The sequence below is a fragment of the Manis pentadactyla genome, chromosome 4 (genome assembly GCF_030020395.1).
Source record: "Manis pentadactyla isolate mManPen7 chromosome 4, mManPen7.hap1, whole genome shotgun sequence".
In the NCBI taxonomy this organism is placed as follows: domain Eukaryota; kingdom Metazoa; phylum Chordata; class Mammalia; order Pholidota; family Manidae; genus Manis; species Manis pentadactyla.
This window is the reverse complement of record NC_080022.1, coordinates 41,362,746-41,380,596: the sequence shown is the minus strand read 5'-3', so window position 1 is coordinate 41,380,596 and position 17,851 is coordinate 41,362,746. Positions and strand designations below refer to the sequence as shown.

General features: G+C 34.9%; 1 protein-coding gene across 6 annotated transcripts in view; it reads right to left on the bottom strand.

Annotated features, from left to right (window-relative positions):
• The window catches only part of OSBPL9 (oxysterol binding protein like 9), a 195,720-nt gene that overhangs the window by 37,183 nt on the left and 140,686 nt on the right, over positions 1-17,851 (bottom strand). For 3 of the 6 annotated variants that reach the window (XR_008997005.1, XM_036893091.2, XM_036893092.2), the window contains exons 5-9: positions 10,322-10,390; positions 5,297-5,392; positions 4,515-4,562; positions 3,464-3,493; positions 2,623-2,673 (exon numbers count right to left, since the gene is read on the bottom strand). Coding sequence is in view for 5 of the 6 variants with exons in the window: in XM_036893091.2 (XP_036748986.1) it covers positions 2,623-2,673; positions 3,464-3,493; positions 4,515-4,562; positions 5,297-5,392; positions 10,322-10,390 (294 nt within the window). In the remaining variant the exon portion in view is untranslated. The remainder of the gene's footprint in view (positions 1-2,622; positions 2,674-3,463; positions 3,494-4,514; positions 4,563-5,296; positions 5,393-10,321; positions 10,391-17,851) is intronic. The other 3 variants (XM_036893093.2, XM_036893094.2, XM_036893095.2) reach the window with 1 other exon arrangement.

The window sequence follows — 17,851 nt, the reverse complement described above, 5'->3', positions numbered from 1 at the left end:
GGTGACTAAATAAAAGTTATATATACAATGTAAATACTAAACCAAACAACCATTAAAAGCTATGTATTAGAAAAATTCATTCAAAATCCACAATTATTTATTAGGCCCCTCCTATGTGGCAGGCAACTGTTTTAAGTACCGAGGATACAGTGGTGTTATGGAGGGAATGTTTGTGTCCCTCTTGTCCCCCACAAATTTAGATATCGAACCCCTAACCTCCTAGTGAGGCTGTATTTGGAGACAGGGCCCCTAAAGGGAGTAAATAAGGGCCTAAGGGTGGGACCCTGACCCAGTAAGTGTTCTTACAAGAGACGCTGGAGCTCCCTCGCCCTCCTACTCCTGTGTGCGCGCACCCCCAGGCCAAGATAAGGCCTTGTGAGGACATACTGAGAAGAAGGCCGTTTATAAGCCGGAAAAAGAGCCCTCACCAGAAGCTGAATGGGTAGGAACCTTAATCTTGGACTTCTAGCATCCAAAACTGAGAAAATAAAATTCTGTTGCTTAAGCTACCCAGTCTGTGGTGGTTTGTTATGGCAGCCTCAGCAGACTGACACGAATGGTAAATGAGACAAAGCATGACTCTACCATGCTCCATAAAAACAGAACACTGGAGACTACAGTCAGGTGCAGAGGGACAATAAACATGGTATCATGTAAATCTGACTAGTGATGCAAGGCCATGAAGGAAAAGACACGAAAGTGAGGTGGAGATTATTTTAGAAAGAGTGGTCACGAAAGTCTCTCCAAAGAGATTTCATGTGGGCAAAAATTTGAGTAAGGTGAGAGAGGTGAGCCCTAGAGATCTGGGAGAAATCCTTCCAGGCAGAGGAGAAAACAAATACAAATTCCTGAAGCAGAAACAGCTTGGCATGAGAAAAGGAAAACAGGTCAATGTTAGAATGGTGTGATCACGAAAGGGTCCATGAGCTGAGAGAGTATTAAGTTCCGGTAAGCAGTTTAGATTCCATTCCAAAGGAAATGGGAAAGAAACCACTGAGGATAGCAGGCATGACTGATTTACATTTAAATTAGGTTTAAAGATACAGAGTTCCTATAGGGCACATATATAATTTAAAGGGATGTACATAAAAGGACTTAACAATAAAACTTTTCTGGAAAAAATTAAAAAGCCAAATTCCATTTACTTAATCCATGTTATCCATTCAGAAGGAACTTGAAATGACCTTCAAGCTGGACCCAAAAAAAGACTAAATTGTAGGAATTTTGTGAAAGGAATTTTAGCAATTTGAATTGTAACTCATTCCAAAGACAAAATACCAAAAATGTACTTGATGTACTTCTAAAGGGTGAGCTACTGAAAGAGACCAGGCTGCCATTTACAACTATCTCAAGTACTGAATGGTTTGCAGACATCACCTAAACTGGTCTAAATACTATCACCTCTTCTACTTCCTCAATCTTCTAAAGTAAGCAATGTGAATTCCTAAAATACCTAGCTACTGGTACTAGGCATGATGTAGTTTACTGGTTATCTATACCTAGGCCTCTGGGTAACTGTAGTCAGCCCCAGCCCCCTCCCCACCTACCCAGTAATTTCATTCAAGAGAAACAAAACAAAAACCTTAACCCTTTTATGTCTCCAACTCTGTCCTCCCTTAATCTTTAGAATATATTTTGATGCACCAAAGTAGATGAAAGATTTAGACACATATATAGGAAACCAGGCATAGTGGTCAAAAATACCTAGATAGTGAACACAAGCACTTAGGTTTTGACACTTTAATATTGAATACAGCCTCAAAAGAAAATGACATTGCCCCACTTTAAATTATAAGCTGAATATCCTTAATATCTAAGCACAGACAGGTTGTCCTATACTACTGTGTCATAAACAATGCTAGGTTCAAAAATGCCCACTGTTGGGCAAACAAATACAAGCAACTGAGTAAATGAAATACCAGTAATTAAAAACTCACACAAACATCATTTCTAAACTTGACTGCTGAAATGGTTGCCCACTCCCTTCTAGCCAGGTACAGTCAGGTAGAGAGAGTGGGGGAAACTTTTCTTTTTTAATTTTAATTTTCAAACACTAAAATTCTTGCTTCTCAAAGTATCACTCAATCAAATTACATATTTAGGTTAAATACACCAAAATTTTCAGAAAAGCAGACAGTATCCATGAAATTTTTAACCTACAATGATAATTCAAAATATTTTTCATTAATAAGGAACAGCAATTAAAGCAGTGGTTTGTTAATGTAGTTCAGTACCAGAAAAAAATTTTTTTAACAAAATTAAAAAATACATATGTCTATTATACTCTTCATTATGTATGAGAAAAAGAACTCTAGTAAAAGTGAATTCCTTCTTCCCAACAAAAACTTTTTTTGTGAAAGGTCTTGCAAAGTAAGCCTCTGTTTCAAGCAGTGATAATGGATAAAATGGAAGGAAGGGGTGAGTCATTCCAATGTGTCCCCCTCCCTCACAGCCACCATCAGAAATTACCTTATCAAAAGCAGGCACATGCTTTAAAGGTAACATCCAACACAATACTTGTTCAATAGTACCAGGAAACCCACAATACAATTTACTGTAGAATGGTGGTATGTTTCAGAATCTAGTTCTTTTGGCTATTAAGTAAAAGTAAAATTTACTTACTTTAGCAATCTGCAGCAACACAATGCAGTGTTTAATTGATTCTACCATGCTCTATAAAAACAGAACACTGATTTTAGGATCTTGCCCTGAATAAAAGTCATACAATATTAAAGCTTAAGGTACAAAAATCAATTCAAATTTACAGGGTTTAAGGCTATACTACACAAGAAATACCCTCTCCGGGTCGCCAGTGGATTCAAATATGTTGCTGGTGTCAAATGAATTATAATGATCAATTCTATGAATTGTTAAGGAACAGCAAGAAATTGTTAATTTATACTGAATAACATCTAAATGGTTTTCAATACTTAAACAGAAATAACTCCAAATTCTTAAATCAACATCGGGCAATCTCAATGTAAATTCCTCAAACATCTACTCAAAACTTTAACACAATTATAGAGTAAAAAATCCTATCAAAAATACTGGCAAACGTGGAATACTATTTTGCCTGTTTTTAGAATGCTTTTATCAAGATACAACTCTTATTAGTACCCCATTATATAATGTCAGAAGGCCAGTGTATCAGAAAACTTGAATCTCAATGTTTCAATTATAAGTGAGTATTATACCCTATACACAGATGACACCTTTTATCCAAAGATCTCAGACAAGAACAGAAACAGATAAAAGTGATAAAGGTAGTCAATTTCAATTAGAGGAATTATTCTATTCATTTAAATCCCTTTAGAAAATAATATAATTCTTAAATACCCTAGTAAAAATTCATAAAAATTAAAGTCTCGATTGTTTTTTAGTAATACTCTCAGCTTAAAATAGAAATTACATCTTAAAGCACTTTCTAAGGCAAAGCTAGAGTTTAATCAAACATATAACTTACATTTGTTGTCTCTTTGAGAGTTTCAATTTTCTGTGAAAAATAGTAAGTTTAATCAGAAATCATCAAAAACACAAAGAGATACTGCTGTTTTTTATTGGTTAGTCATTTACAGAATTTTACCGAATGTACTCATTACTCTAAGTGAATGTAGGCTGGCTAGAAAGAGAGTACTTTCTATACTTTGTTTTTTATTTAAACCAAACATTTAGAAAAATTCAGACATTTTTATGGATTATATCCTCAAACAGAATTCATGAGATTCGATTCAAGATCTGTAAGAATAACATAAAGCATTCTCATTCCACACCTGAAAACAAGTTTTCTCTTTTCTACAGACTATGTGATTTTAAAATGCTTATTTTAGAATCACCTTAAATTTTGCTATCACGTTTAAAAATGACATGGAACTAAACTAAATTTCACAACTAAGAATGGAAGGCGAGCTAAGCATGAGTCACTACTACTATCAAATGTAAAGGAGCCAAAATGCAAAGCTATGGTCAACAAAAATGCAAAACAAACAAACAAACAAAATGATGCTACATCAGAAAATCTAGTCAAGAAGAAGACAAATGTTAACTGAAAAAAGAAAACACTGTTCAAACTACAAAGTAGTAGTCAGAAATCCAAAGGGGGAAAAATGGTAGCAAGACTATAATTAAAGCAACACTCATTTTGTTTCCTCATTTGTGGCTTCTTGTTTATTCTGAAAATTCTTGCCAGTTGGTTTATTAATATCTGAAGTGACCACATGTGAATTTAATAAAATAACTTTCTACCTTCAACATGACACCTGAAAAGAACTTTACTCCTAAGGAGGTGGTACTTTCAAAAAGGGTATCATTAAAATTTTGCACATTATCCTTTTGCTTAACTATGGACCATAACAGAAACTCACCAGAAAACTCCCCTTGAAGTCTATGTAGCAGCACTATGACAACAGAGCAAAGTGCCATTATAATAGTCACAACACTGAGGTTCTTCTCGTATTTCTCCAAAATTCTCTTGGTTTTAAAAATGTAAAGGTCAAAATCATGATTATAGAGATTACCTTTCTCTGTTCATCATCTTTGCAGTTTTGAAGTTTGTCATCAAAAAGCTACAGGATAATTAAAAAAATGATTATAGAATCAGGCCACTTTACTACAATTGTTCTATCAAGATTTACAGCTAAGTTTATTTACTAAACACAGAAAAGCAAGCTTTAGTTCTTAAAACACCTTACAGGGATAATTTATATGTATTATTAAGACAACATGTATTTTTTTCAAAGCATTATATCAAGTCAAATTCCACTCAATTATTTTAAATAGTCAAGATCAAATACTCTGATAGAATTACAAGCAACAGATGACTTTTAAGAACTTAAAATGTCAATTTGAACCTAAGTTTTTTCTGCTTTGTCATCCAAGTTTATTAACACTCCTTTTTCTTCCCAGGACCTTTGCTTGTAATTAATTTTTAAGAAAATTCTAGTAAGGATAAAGAAATTAAAGCACTCACCTTTCCCAACACCCCACTCTCCAAAATAGAAAAAAACAAGGCCTTAAAATGTACATTTCATAGAATTTTTAAACAGAATATGAATCTAATCTTGTCTAGATATTTGCCTTTTTTAAGTGCAAAAAAGTACATACATATGCTATTTACCAATATATTTAGATTAGAGATAAAGATCTTTAAATGAATCTCCCAGATCTTTTAATGAATCAGGTTTAAAAATTGCTGGAATAACGACCTAAGGGTTGTAAATTAACAGGTAACTTTTTATTCAAAATCAAGGTCAATATCATTTACTAATACTTTATATCAACATATAAATTAATGCCATACCTTCAATTGTTCTATCAAGATTTGCAGGTAAGCATCAGCCTCTGTAAGCTTCTTATCAAAGTCTTGGACACTAGGAACAAATCCTGAATCCAAACCCTAGAGAAAAAGAAAATTTGCAATAAATCTAAATATTGTTTAATAGTACAAAAGATACTGCATCTTTCATACATGACATTTCAATTTTTAAAGTAAAAATAGTACTTTTAATAAATAATAGGTCTATTTAAATTATCTAAATTCTCCAAGAATAGTGGTACATCAATCTCTCTTCTCATCAATTACACATGCTGCTGCTCAAATTAGGATTTAACCTGCTCTTCAGAATCACTTTCTTTTCTCCCCAAAAACCCCATCCATTATGGCCCCCAATCACCTCCAGGGCAACAGTAATTTAGCTAAAGGAACATAACACAAAACAAACTAGATTACCTCCGATATTCCCTCTACATTTTGTTTGGTTCCTTCCTCCAGTCGCTGAATCTTAACTTCATATTCTATTTAGTTCTTCTTTCCCTTACCCACCCCATTAGCTGCCATTTTCTTCCTCCTCCCTTAAAAAAAAGGGAAAAGGAACCTCAAAATTCTCTTCTAAGAGGGCCCTCTCTAAGTAAAAGTGACAACACTTCTGTCTTAAGTTCCCCTACTCACTTTCACCCTTGGCATGAATGATACACTCTGGGCGTGGTGTAAACATTTATTTATTTAGAGGGCCTACTTACTTCTCAGTTTAACAGTTCAGCATTTGCATGTCCTGCTTTTTGTAAACTAAAAATTTTAAGCTTCTATAGCATGGAACTTTTATGCTTTAATTTGACTCAAAAAGAAATCTTCAACTTCTTAATCATCTCTGACTGCAAAACACATCAACCCTGGGTGATAAAAACAAAACAGTTGGAGATTGAAAAGGACTACCAACCTGCCATATTTGCATGCCCAGATGTCCTACCTAAGCAGTGAAGTAAGGGTCAGGAACCACTAATGTCACAATGCCAATCCAACCACAAAACACTGTACCAGATGGGCGAAACATTGTGATTTAACATACATACTTGACGCTACTTGTCCTGTTTTTCCTGCCATTAGCCAAAACACGATCATTTTCACATTTGGCATTTTAGTAAATTGAGGCCAGAATTCATTTTATACTACACCTACACTTCATCTTTGCATACTTTATCTATACTAAGGAACTTTCACAGCCATTATCTCAAACACCAGATTGAGACTGTATATCATTATGGAAACAACAATGGGTTGGCAAACCTAGTTTCTAATTGCAGTTAAGCCACTAACAAGGTATTTTCTCTCTCTAAGCTGCTGTTTTCTTACCTGCCAAATACAGGCATCCACCTCCTCCTATTATGAATGTGGCAGCTACTGCCCCTACTAAAGTCAATTAGTAACACTATCAATTACTACTACTACCACTGTTGTTCTTCCCAAACTAAAATTCAAATTTTGAATAAAAATGTTAAAAACCTAAGTCTTAAGATAATGGCAAAATAAACTTGTAATGCATTTACTTTTTCAAATTCAAAGGCAATAAAACTGCCTACATTTTTGTTTTTAAATGAATGTAAAGAAACTGCTTGAAATGAGTATTGAAAAACCCCTTCCCAATAAGATGTAGTATATATAAAAACAAAGCTTAAGAAAGAAAAGTCATAATAAATAATGTATGTAAAATCCAGACATATTTATATGAAAATTGTGGTTAAACGTCTTCAGTTTTAAAGATAATCCAAAAAACTTCCTTTAGAAACACTTACTATGTAGAGTATAATAAAAGATATGGGAAAGGAAGGGAAAAATCCATTAAATTTCAGAGATACTATACTACTGCACTAAGAAAGAAGGGAGTAATTTTTTTCCATGTTACTGTACCACAGAAAAATTAGAAGGATTGCTTGGCTTAGTTTTATTTTTGTTTCACACAGTGATATAAAATAATTATCAATAATTTAGAAGATCTAGTTCAAATCAGCTAAGAGAACTGTTCTTGCTAAATATTAAAAAGATCAATGGCATATTCATGAACAAAAGGTGAAGCATCTGAATGAGGGAGAAAAGTGATCTTAAAAATTTTTTCCTCTTTTGAATGCATTTAGAACTACCACTATAAAAATCTGATCAACATATTCTCTTGAACAAATCACTATCTAATTTAAAATGCAGTGAAAAAATGGAAATAAATTAGATTTACATTACTGAGGTCTGAAACACACCTGTATGTTTTAAACCCCCTTTGATTTTGCTATAAACATATGAACCTCACCTTAACTCTTTTCTCAGAACTGCCTCTACTCTTCCACAACATTCCTTTACCTTTAGAATAAACTCCATACATCACAACATCCAAGTCAAAGATGTACTCACCAATCCATTTTTCTTTATATAATGTATAATAGGAAGGCTGTAACAACAGTTATTAGCTTAAAATCCTAGAACTGCCCTAAACTCCACTGCAGTAACCCTTAAATCTTTGGCATACTTAAGAAAATCTACATATACAGTTGCCCTATCTGCAATCAATAAAAATCTTCTTTTTTATTCTACATCTTTGTAGAAATTTATCAATAACACGGACAAGCAGTTGATAGTAATTGTTTTCTCAAATCTTTTAATAATGCACTAGAAGAAAACAAGTTTTCGCTGTAAATTGTGAGTTACAGTACGAAGAATAAAAGCCACCTAGTCCAATCTCCCACTCAAAAGCTACTTTTATGTCTTTGAAAGTCACCAAGTCTTTGCTTGAATATCTCAGGAGTAAGGAAGTCATTACCTTCTAACATAAACTATTTCATAAAAATCACCTTAAAGTCTTAACTTCTACTCTTTCCAGTCAGCATTTACAATATAGGGCACTACATTTATTTCGGTACTAGAGTTTTGTTTTAATGGAGTTTTATTTTAAAACAAATCGTAAAAATAGAATATAGTCTAGGATCTATGTATCCAGTTAAATATATACACAGAGAAAAGAGACATTTGGCCCAATTTAAAGGGAATGTCAAAGATAATACCCAGACTGGTGAAAGAACTTCAAACTGCCTCAAGATTACATATAGGTTGAGACTGTTCTCTATTCCTTTGAAAAGAACTTGAGCAGAGCAAACCCTTTAAGACAGAGCATGACTTCATACTTAAATCAGAGTGACATCTCAAAGTAGTTCTTGAGAACAAGCAGGTTGGGAGTCAAGCAGGTATGTATTCTTACACTCTATATTGCCTTATCCAACATCTATAACATTTTATAATTACATATTTAAGTGATCGTCTTCTCTGAAGGATTATAAGCTCCGTAAGGGCTAGAACTGTGCCATTCATCCGACACTGTATGCCTCCTCCAACCCCCGACTAGTTCAGTGAGGAGTGACTGTGGAACTGATTGCAGCATCTGGCAACTGCTGACATGATACTAGCTTTACCTAAGACCCCTTCTCCTCAGATTTCTCTGGTCTTTCTGTTCTCCTACTCCCTCACTCTCTTCTTCATGTCTTTCTTTTGTTCATGTCCTCCAGCAGGAACTGATGTGGTTATGTTGCATTTTGGCAGTCAGGAACACAGAGGTTGCTGCTCCCTAATTTACTATATTGACCAGCCGTATTTCAAACTTGATGATTTCTGTATGAATTCATTTAAAGTTTAAATACAACTATTATAGAAAAATAAAAACAAAATGGTCTGTGATGTAAAAGAAGTTAAACTAGAAAAAAATAAAATAGAGCTTAAATCTAACCATAAACTTAACAAGTTTATGTAAAGAAAGAAAAAGTACTTATGTGGCAAATACGCTAAAAACAAAATAGTCTCTAGTTTCCAAGAGTACTTTGCTAATAAAGAAAGCTAAAGTACATATATAAAGTCAAGAAACGTAACCCATAATTCTCTATCAGTCAGGATCTCTGGATCCAGTTTAAAATATGTACACAGAGAGAGGAATATCTGCCCCAATTTAAGGGGAATTTATAAAATAATATCTAGACTGGTAGAAAGATATCAGAATGCCTCAAAACTGTATGTAAGTACTTTCTACTATTTTTCTAATACTCATATTGAATATCATCACTTTTCTCAGAAGGCACTTCAAAGCTAACAAAGGTCAGCAAAATTAAATAAATTCCTATTAATGACTTCAGTTGGCATATTAAACACTATTTATACTTACTATATACATATAACCAAATGCTTCACCCCACTGCAAAGAAGCCTACTACAAGGGATGTCCTTAAAACTGTCAGATGTATGAATTGTAGCTGCTTTAGAGAGAAACTCTGAGTGAAACAGTACAGTAGGCAATTTTTGAGGCAGGGAATAAGAGCTTTTAAAGTAATTCTTGCTGACAGAGGAAGAGTAATGAACAGTGGAGGAAAAGGCAGTAAAAGGTGGTTTAAGGTCTCCTTGAGGTCACAATCAGGAAATCAGAAAATTATGGATAATTTGAGGAACTAAGGAAAATAATGTAGAACAGGAAGGGCTGTGGCTGAATAACACTGTAAAAAGAAATTCACAAATGAGTGATTATTTTCATATCAAACTTGTTTCACAGCAAAAACTTAAAGAACTAAGTACCCTATATTCAGTGTGTATTCTCTCACACAGTATAAACTAGTTGTAATAAAAACATGTTGCAAAAAGAGAAAAGGAAAATATATTAGAAATAAAGAAATTAGTTCATGTAAGTATCACAGAGAAGTTCAGAATAACAAGAAACCAGTATAGTAGAACTGTAAAAGGGAGAAAACAGCTTTAAAATTTAACTAAGGAAAAACACCAAAGAAAACAAGTCTCCTAATGAAAAATAAATGGCATGAATCCAGACAAAAGTAGATGACTCTTAAAAATTAGCAAAACACACACCCTGTTATTAAAATAATGAAAACGGCAGAAAAGTTATTTTATTTAAAACATGAGAGTATTTGGAAAGTTTATGTTCACAATTAGCAGTTTGAGATGACATGCATCACAGATACGCTTTTGTCCAATGAAAGAAGTATAGGGCATACTTACAATTGAGTAACTTACAATTATTTTTGAAAATTCAAGAACTGGAGAGATACCAGAAGACTGGAAAAAAGCAAGTGTAGTACTGATCTTCCATAAGGGTAAGGAAAAGAGAGAATAGAAAGTTACCATGCTGTGAGTCTGACATCGATAACAAAGGAGTAGAGAAAAACCTGTAACTACACAGAAGAAACTTAGGCACATGAGCAGCAAGTGGCAAGTTAAAAAAAAAAAAAAACACTCAAAAAAACTTAATGGCTTTTCTGTTCCTAAGAAATTTTTAGCGAATTAAGTTCTTTGAGAAATGACACAAGTTTGTCTCCTTACCAAATGACTTAAAAGTTGGCTTAGTGATAAACAAAAGTGTTACTAAAGAAACCAGAAATATTAGTAAGATCATGATTTTATATGGAATGTTAACCTGTGATTTCCTTAGATTACTGAAAATTTATAAATACTTATAATAAATAAGCATTGTCTGCATTTCATCCACTTCAACTAAAGGAAGAACAGGATTTAAAGGTATAGAGAAGTTCTGAAGTTAAGAATTTCTGTTTTTATTTTTTTATTGAAGTATCATTGATACACAATCAAAAATTCTTCCGTATTTTTAATCCTAAAGAATACTCAGCTATCAATTCTTTTGGAGGGAAAATTATCAATTCAAAAATGTCCATAAAACGGAGCCTATTATTAAACTTTTTCCTCTACTGTACCTTCAGGAAGGTATTTTCCACTTAGGTCAGCATTCTTATAATCCAAGTCTCCAAGTTTGATTCTATATGGTATCTGTAAGCTATCCTACCAGCACTGCCAGGTACCCCCAAGACTCTAAAAGGTAAGGTCTTTTTCTGTAGTTTTAAGTGAACAGTTCTAATACCATGGATGTACAATATAGACTAATTTTTTAAAGAGTATTAGGTCCTCTGTTAGATACTTTCCAAATTTTCTCATTTCATTATCATAGTATAGTAAGATAGATAGACATTAACCCTATTTTATAAGTTTTTACCCAAATCATCCAGCTGGGAATTTTTTAAATTGGTGTTTTAACCCAGTCCTATGATTTCAAATCCATTACACTTTTCTATTAAATCACAATGATATTTGAAAAGAATTCATAGCATATGAGCACTAAAATATAATCTAGAAATTGCCTGAAGGAGCTTGATGTAGTGAAAATGAGTACAAGCTTTAAGGTTAGACTGATCTAGCTCTAAATCCTGAGTGTGCAGCTTCCTAACCAATACCTGTATGACCTAGCCAAGTTATTTTTTCCACCCTACATTTTCTCATCTAGGAATGGATATAATAATAAACCAATGTTTACTGTTTTATAAATGGTTATAATCAATGCTGTTGGCTAGATAAAACAAAGAATATGTGTAAAATAACACAATAGTAGGTGTTCTACTTTCTCTTCGTATTTTGGAATCATAAGTAATCAGATTCACCACTGTATCCCCAGGCCCTCAACTAATGTATTACATAAAGAAGGCACTCAATGAATAGTGGATGGATAAAACAAAACTAATAACTAGAAAATACCATGAACTACATGCAATTTTAATAGAAAGCTGTAATAAAAAAGGGATATAAGCATAAGTTAAATTGTACTTAGCATTCTTTTAAAAAAGGAAAACAAACACTAAGTTGATAAACTCTGAAGAACATAATAGATAGTAGTAATAAAAAAGATATAAGCAATAGGCAGAATAAGTGATAAAATACAGCCTTGGAAAATAAATCAGAAAAAAAAGTTTCCATATGAGATGTTCAGAAAAGTATGGGGTATTTTGCCTAAACCACGAAAGGTAAACTGTACGAAATTACTATCTTGATAACAAACAATATAAAGAAAGCCTCTTTTTTTCCCCACAAAAGAATCTGATTTGCTTGTTTTTTGAAAAATAGAATGTTTTATCTTTAAATTTATAAAGAAGATACTTTATGCATAATATTGAGTTTCTGTTAAAAAAAAAGAAAAACCACAAAACAGATCTGAATTGCTCATATAGCTAGGACAAAAGAGAGCTGCTTCTTCAAACAGGAATCAGGTACAGACATCAGTGCCAGAATTCATGAACTTTAATCTTAACTCTTAGCACAACTGCTTACCCTTCATGGTATCTTCATCTAATACCGACACCGTTACATAACCATTAGAGAAGAAAACACTAATATTGATTCCATAAAGTGATCTTGTTACAATAAAGGTTTGGGATTTGTACCATTTTCCTGTATTTAAATCACTATAGCTTATCTTCCCAAAAGACTCTCCCAATTTACTCAATTAAGGTCACAGAAAATGTTATTGTCAAAACTAAATGAAACAAAGTCTGAAGTTTAAAAATAGGACGACCATATATATACCCTAGTTGGTCTGGGATAGTCCCTGTTTACGCCGGTTGTCTCAGCAAATTATCAGCAGCCTCCTTTACTGTTAAAAGTGCACCAGTCTGGACAATAAATGATATGGTCTCCCTTTCTATAAAGGATGTAACTAGCATTTTACAGCTATATCTGGAAGGCATGTAAGAGTGCCTCAGAGGTTTCAGAATGCAGCAAATTACTTTTAAAAAAATGTAAAATGCAACATGAGTTTACAGACTCTGAATGTAGAAAGCAAATTTATAAAAATAAAACAGACATCAGAATTCAAGTCAATTAATATTAACTAAGTTCTTACCTTATGCTAGATAAGTGGAGAACGAATAATATAGAAGTTAGATTTTTTAAAATTTATTTACACACACTCCTGAAATAAAATATACAAAACAAAACACATAAAACCTATATATTACTTCTAGGAAGTGGAATTGAGGAAAGGGGGCATCTGAGACAGGGACTCTTTTAATTTTCACTTTATACATTCATGTTCCTGATAGTTTTATTAAGTTTACATTTATTTATTCATTTTAAATTCAAAAGTTTCATGCAAAAATTGCTCCAAAACTGCAGGTCCTAAATATTTTTCAAAAATTTTATAACTATTTTGGTTTGCAAAATCATCAGCATTCTTTTAAAATTAACTACAAAATCCTAAAATGTCTCAAAAGAGTAGATTAGGCAATGTTGAAGCTGCTCAGATATACCTTTCCAAGCAAAATAAAATGTAGCATAACAAATTTATAACATGATTTACAGCTAAAAAGCACAAATTACCAAAAAAAAGCACTTAAAAATTAGAAATCCCCACTATAATGGAATAAATGCTGAGAAGAATAATGGCCAGTAAAACAAAGCAGAATACCTACATTTTTCCCACATCCTTCCTGCCAATAAAATGATCATGACTCAACATTCAAGAAAGCAAACTCATAAAAAACAGAACACCTACTACATTACTCCCCCTAACAAAGTATTGTTTAAACATGTAGTGTTGACAATCAGCCAAAGCTTTCCTTTTCACACACTAATTGGTCAAGCTACTGGAAATATCGTTCTTAAAAATCATAGATTAAGTCACTCCACAACCTAAGTGAGCTCTGCGTGGCTTACCAGTATGGGACAGAAAAAATACATTCTTCCCCTTCCCCTACCTCAGATTATCATTCAGCTTATCAGCATTTTGGAAAGCAAAATGTCTCAGTGTTTTTAAGGGTCCACCATGAACTATTAAGTTTCCTGGAAATGGCTCTAATGTAACTAGGAGAAACTCACACTGATCACACTGAACACATGAATCCTTAAAACTGAGTATTTTAGTAGTTCAAGTTTGGAGAACTGCAGAATTCTCATAGACCAGCATAATACCTGTTGCAATTGATTATGAAATATTTTAAAAACAAAACCTGATATATTCCTCTAACAAAACTGGCTTTCTCTGTATAGCAAAATATAACAAATTGTAAATTAAACAAAACCCAAAGGGAGCTAAATGATAAACCTGTCAGACCAACTAACAATTAGTACTAAAAGGCTTACATCTCACACAAACTAACCAAATAAAAAAGAACAAAAACAACCCTGAATTGAAAGAAGAGATGGTATAATTGGTCTGGCTGTTATCCCTTAAAAATTATATATACCAAAGCAGTTTTTATATATTTGATTTTAGCTGTCAATATCAAACAGTTGGAAGGAAGAAACAGGTTGTTTTTGTTAAAGCTCTTAAAACTGTAATATAAAATTACCCTGATTTAATCAAATTATTGCCAGAAATCTATGAAGATGGTCTAAAGTATGATTGAAATATAAAGGACAGGATTTGGTTTTTTTCTTAGCTGTATCTCCTAGGTTAGTACTTGGTTTGTAGCAAGTACTCAATAAAAATTTTGTAAACTAATGAATTAAAGAATTCTGAGAGGGGCGGAAGATGGCGGCGTGAGTAGAGCAGCGGAAATCTCCTCCCAAAACAACATATATCTATGAAAATATAACAAAGACAAACCTTCCTAGAATAAAGACCAGAGGACACAGGACAATATCCAGACCACATCCACACCTGAGAGAACCCAGCGCCTCACGAAGGGGGTAAGATACAAGCCCCGGCCCCGCGGGAGCCGAGCGCCCCTCCCCCCAGCTCCCGGCGGGAGAAGAGCAGGCAGAGCGGGAGGGAGACGGAGCACAGGGCTGCCGAACACCCAGCCCCAGCCATCCGGGCCAGAGTGCAGGGCCCTGGATACTAGGAAAACAGGGCAGCAAGAACAGTGAGCGGGCACTGGAGGCTGGGCGACAGAGGACATAAGAAAAGCGCGCGACCATTTTTTTTTTTTTTGCTTTTTTGCTTTGTTTTGGCGAGCGCTTTTTGGAAGTCTTAAAGGGACAGGGACCCCAATACTAGGGAAACAGGGCAGAAAGACCGGTGAGCAGAGGCCTGAGGCTGGCACCGGAGAATAAAGAAAAACGAACGACCACCTTTTTTTTTTTTTAATTAAAAAAAAAATTTTTTTTTTTTTAATTAAAAAAATTTTTTTTTCTTCTTTTTTTTTTGTGGTCGTTGTTTTGTTTTGGCGGGTGCTTTTTGGAAGTCTTAAAGGGGCAGGGCGGGTCACTTAATCCAGAGGTAGGGAATCTGGGATCTCTGGGCACCCTAACCCCTGGGCTGCAGGGAGCAGGGAGGCCCCTTACGGAGATACATAGCCTCCCAGCAGCTACTGCTCCAACGCGACTCCACCATTTTGGAGTAGCTGCCCGAGCCAGGCCACGCCCACAGCAACAGCGGAGATTAACTCCATAGCAGCCGGGCAGGAAGCAGAAACCCTGTCTGCGCGCAGCTGCGCAGCACAAGCCACTAGAGGCCGCTGTTCTCCCAGGAGAGGAGGGCCACAAACCAACAAGAAAGGAAGTCCTTCCAGCCGTCACTCGTCCCAGTTCTGCAGACTATTCCTATCACCATGAAAAGGCAAAGCTACAGGCAGACAAAGATCACAGAGACAACACCAGAGAAGGAGACAGACCTAACCAGTTTTCCTGACAAAGAATTCAAAATAAGAATCATAAACATGCTGACAGAGATGCAGAGAAATACGCAAGAAAAATGGGATTAAGTCCGGAAAGACATCACAGATGCCAGAAAGGAGATCCCAGAAATGAAACAAACTCTGGAAGGGTTTATAAGCAGAATGGATAGAATGCAAGAGGCCATTGATGGAATTGAAATCAGAGAACAGGAACGCATAGAAGCTGACATAAAGAGAGACAAAAGGATCTCCAGGAATGAAACAATATTAAGAGAACTGTGTGACCAATCTAAAAGGAACAATATCCATATTATAGGGGTCCCAGAAGAAGAAGAGAGAGGAAAAGAGATGGAAAGTATCTTAGAAGAAATAATTGCTGAAAACTTCCCCACACTGGGGAGGAAGTAATCAAACAGACCATGGAAATACACAGAACCCCCAACAGAAAGTATCCAAGAAGGGCAACACCAAGACACATAATAATTAAAATGGCAAAGATCAAGGACAAGGAAAGAGTGTTAAAGGCAGCTAGAGAGAAAAAGGTCACCTATAAAGGGAAACCCATCAGGCTAACGTCAGATTTCTCAACAGAAACCCTACAGGCCAGAAGAGAATGGCATGATATATTTAATACAATGAAACAGAAGGGCTTTGAACCAAGGATACTGTATCCAGCACGACTATCATTCAAATATGACGGTGGGATTAAACAATTCCCAGACAAACAAAAGCTGAGGGAATTTGCTTTCCACAAACCACCTCTACAGAACATCTTACAGGGACTGCTCTAGATGGGAGCACTCCTAGAAGGAGCACAGCACAAAACACCCAACATATGAAGAATCGAGGAGGAGGAACAAGAAGGGAGAGAAGAAAAGAATCTCCAGACAGTGTATATAACAGCTCAATAAGCGAGCTAAGTTAGGCAGTAAGATACTAAAGAGGCTAACCTTGAACCTTTGGTAACCACGAATTTAAAGCCTGCAATGGCAATAAGTACATATCTTTCAATAGTCACCCTAAATGTTAATGGGTTGAATGCACCAATCAAAAGACACAGAGTAACAGAATGGATAAAAAAGCAAGATCCATCTATATGCTGCTGACAAGAAACTCACCTCAAACCCAAAGACATGTACAGACTAAAAGTCAAGGGATGGAAAAACATATTTCAAGCAAACAACAGTGAGAAGAAAGCAGGGGTTGCAGTACTAATATCAGACAAAATAGACTTCAAAACAAAGAAAGTAACAAGAGATAAAGAAGGACACTACATAATGATAAAGGGCTCAGTCAAACAAGAGGATATAACCATTCTAAATATATATGCACCCAACACAGGAGCACCAGCATATGTGAAACAAATACTAACAGAACTAAAGGGGGATATAGACTGCAATGCATTCATTCTAGGAGACTTCAACACACCACTCACCCCAAAGGATAGATCCACTGGGCAGAAAATAAGTAAGGACACGGAAGCACTGAACAACACAGTAGAGCAGATGGACCTAATAGACATCTATAGAACTCTACATCCAAAAGCAGCGGGATATACATTCTTCTCAAGTGCACATGGAACATTCTCCAGAATAGACCACATACTAGGCCACAAAAAGAGCCTCAGAAAATTCCAAAAGATTGAAATCCTACCAACCAACTTTTCAGACCACAAAGGCATAAAACTAGAAATAAACTGTACAAAGAAAGCAAAGAGGCTCACGGAAATTCCGGACCCCACGGAAATGCAAAGAATTATTGGAGAATACTATGAAAACCTATATGCTAACAAGCTGGGAAACCTAGGAGAAATGGACAACTTCCTAGAAAAATATAACCTTCCAAGATTGACCCAGGAAGAAACAGAAAATCTAAACAGACCACTTACCAGCAATGAAATTGAAGAGGTAATCAAAAAACTACAAAAGAACAAAACCCCCGGGCCAGATGGATTTACCTCGGAATTTTATCAGACATACAGGGAAGACATAATACCCATTCTCCTTAGAGTTTTCCAAAAAAGAGAGGAGGAGGGGATACTCCCAAACTCATTCTATGAAGCTAACATCACCCTAATACCAAAACCAGGCAAAGACCCCACCAAAAAAGAAAACTACAGACCAATATCCCTGATGAACGTAGATGC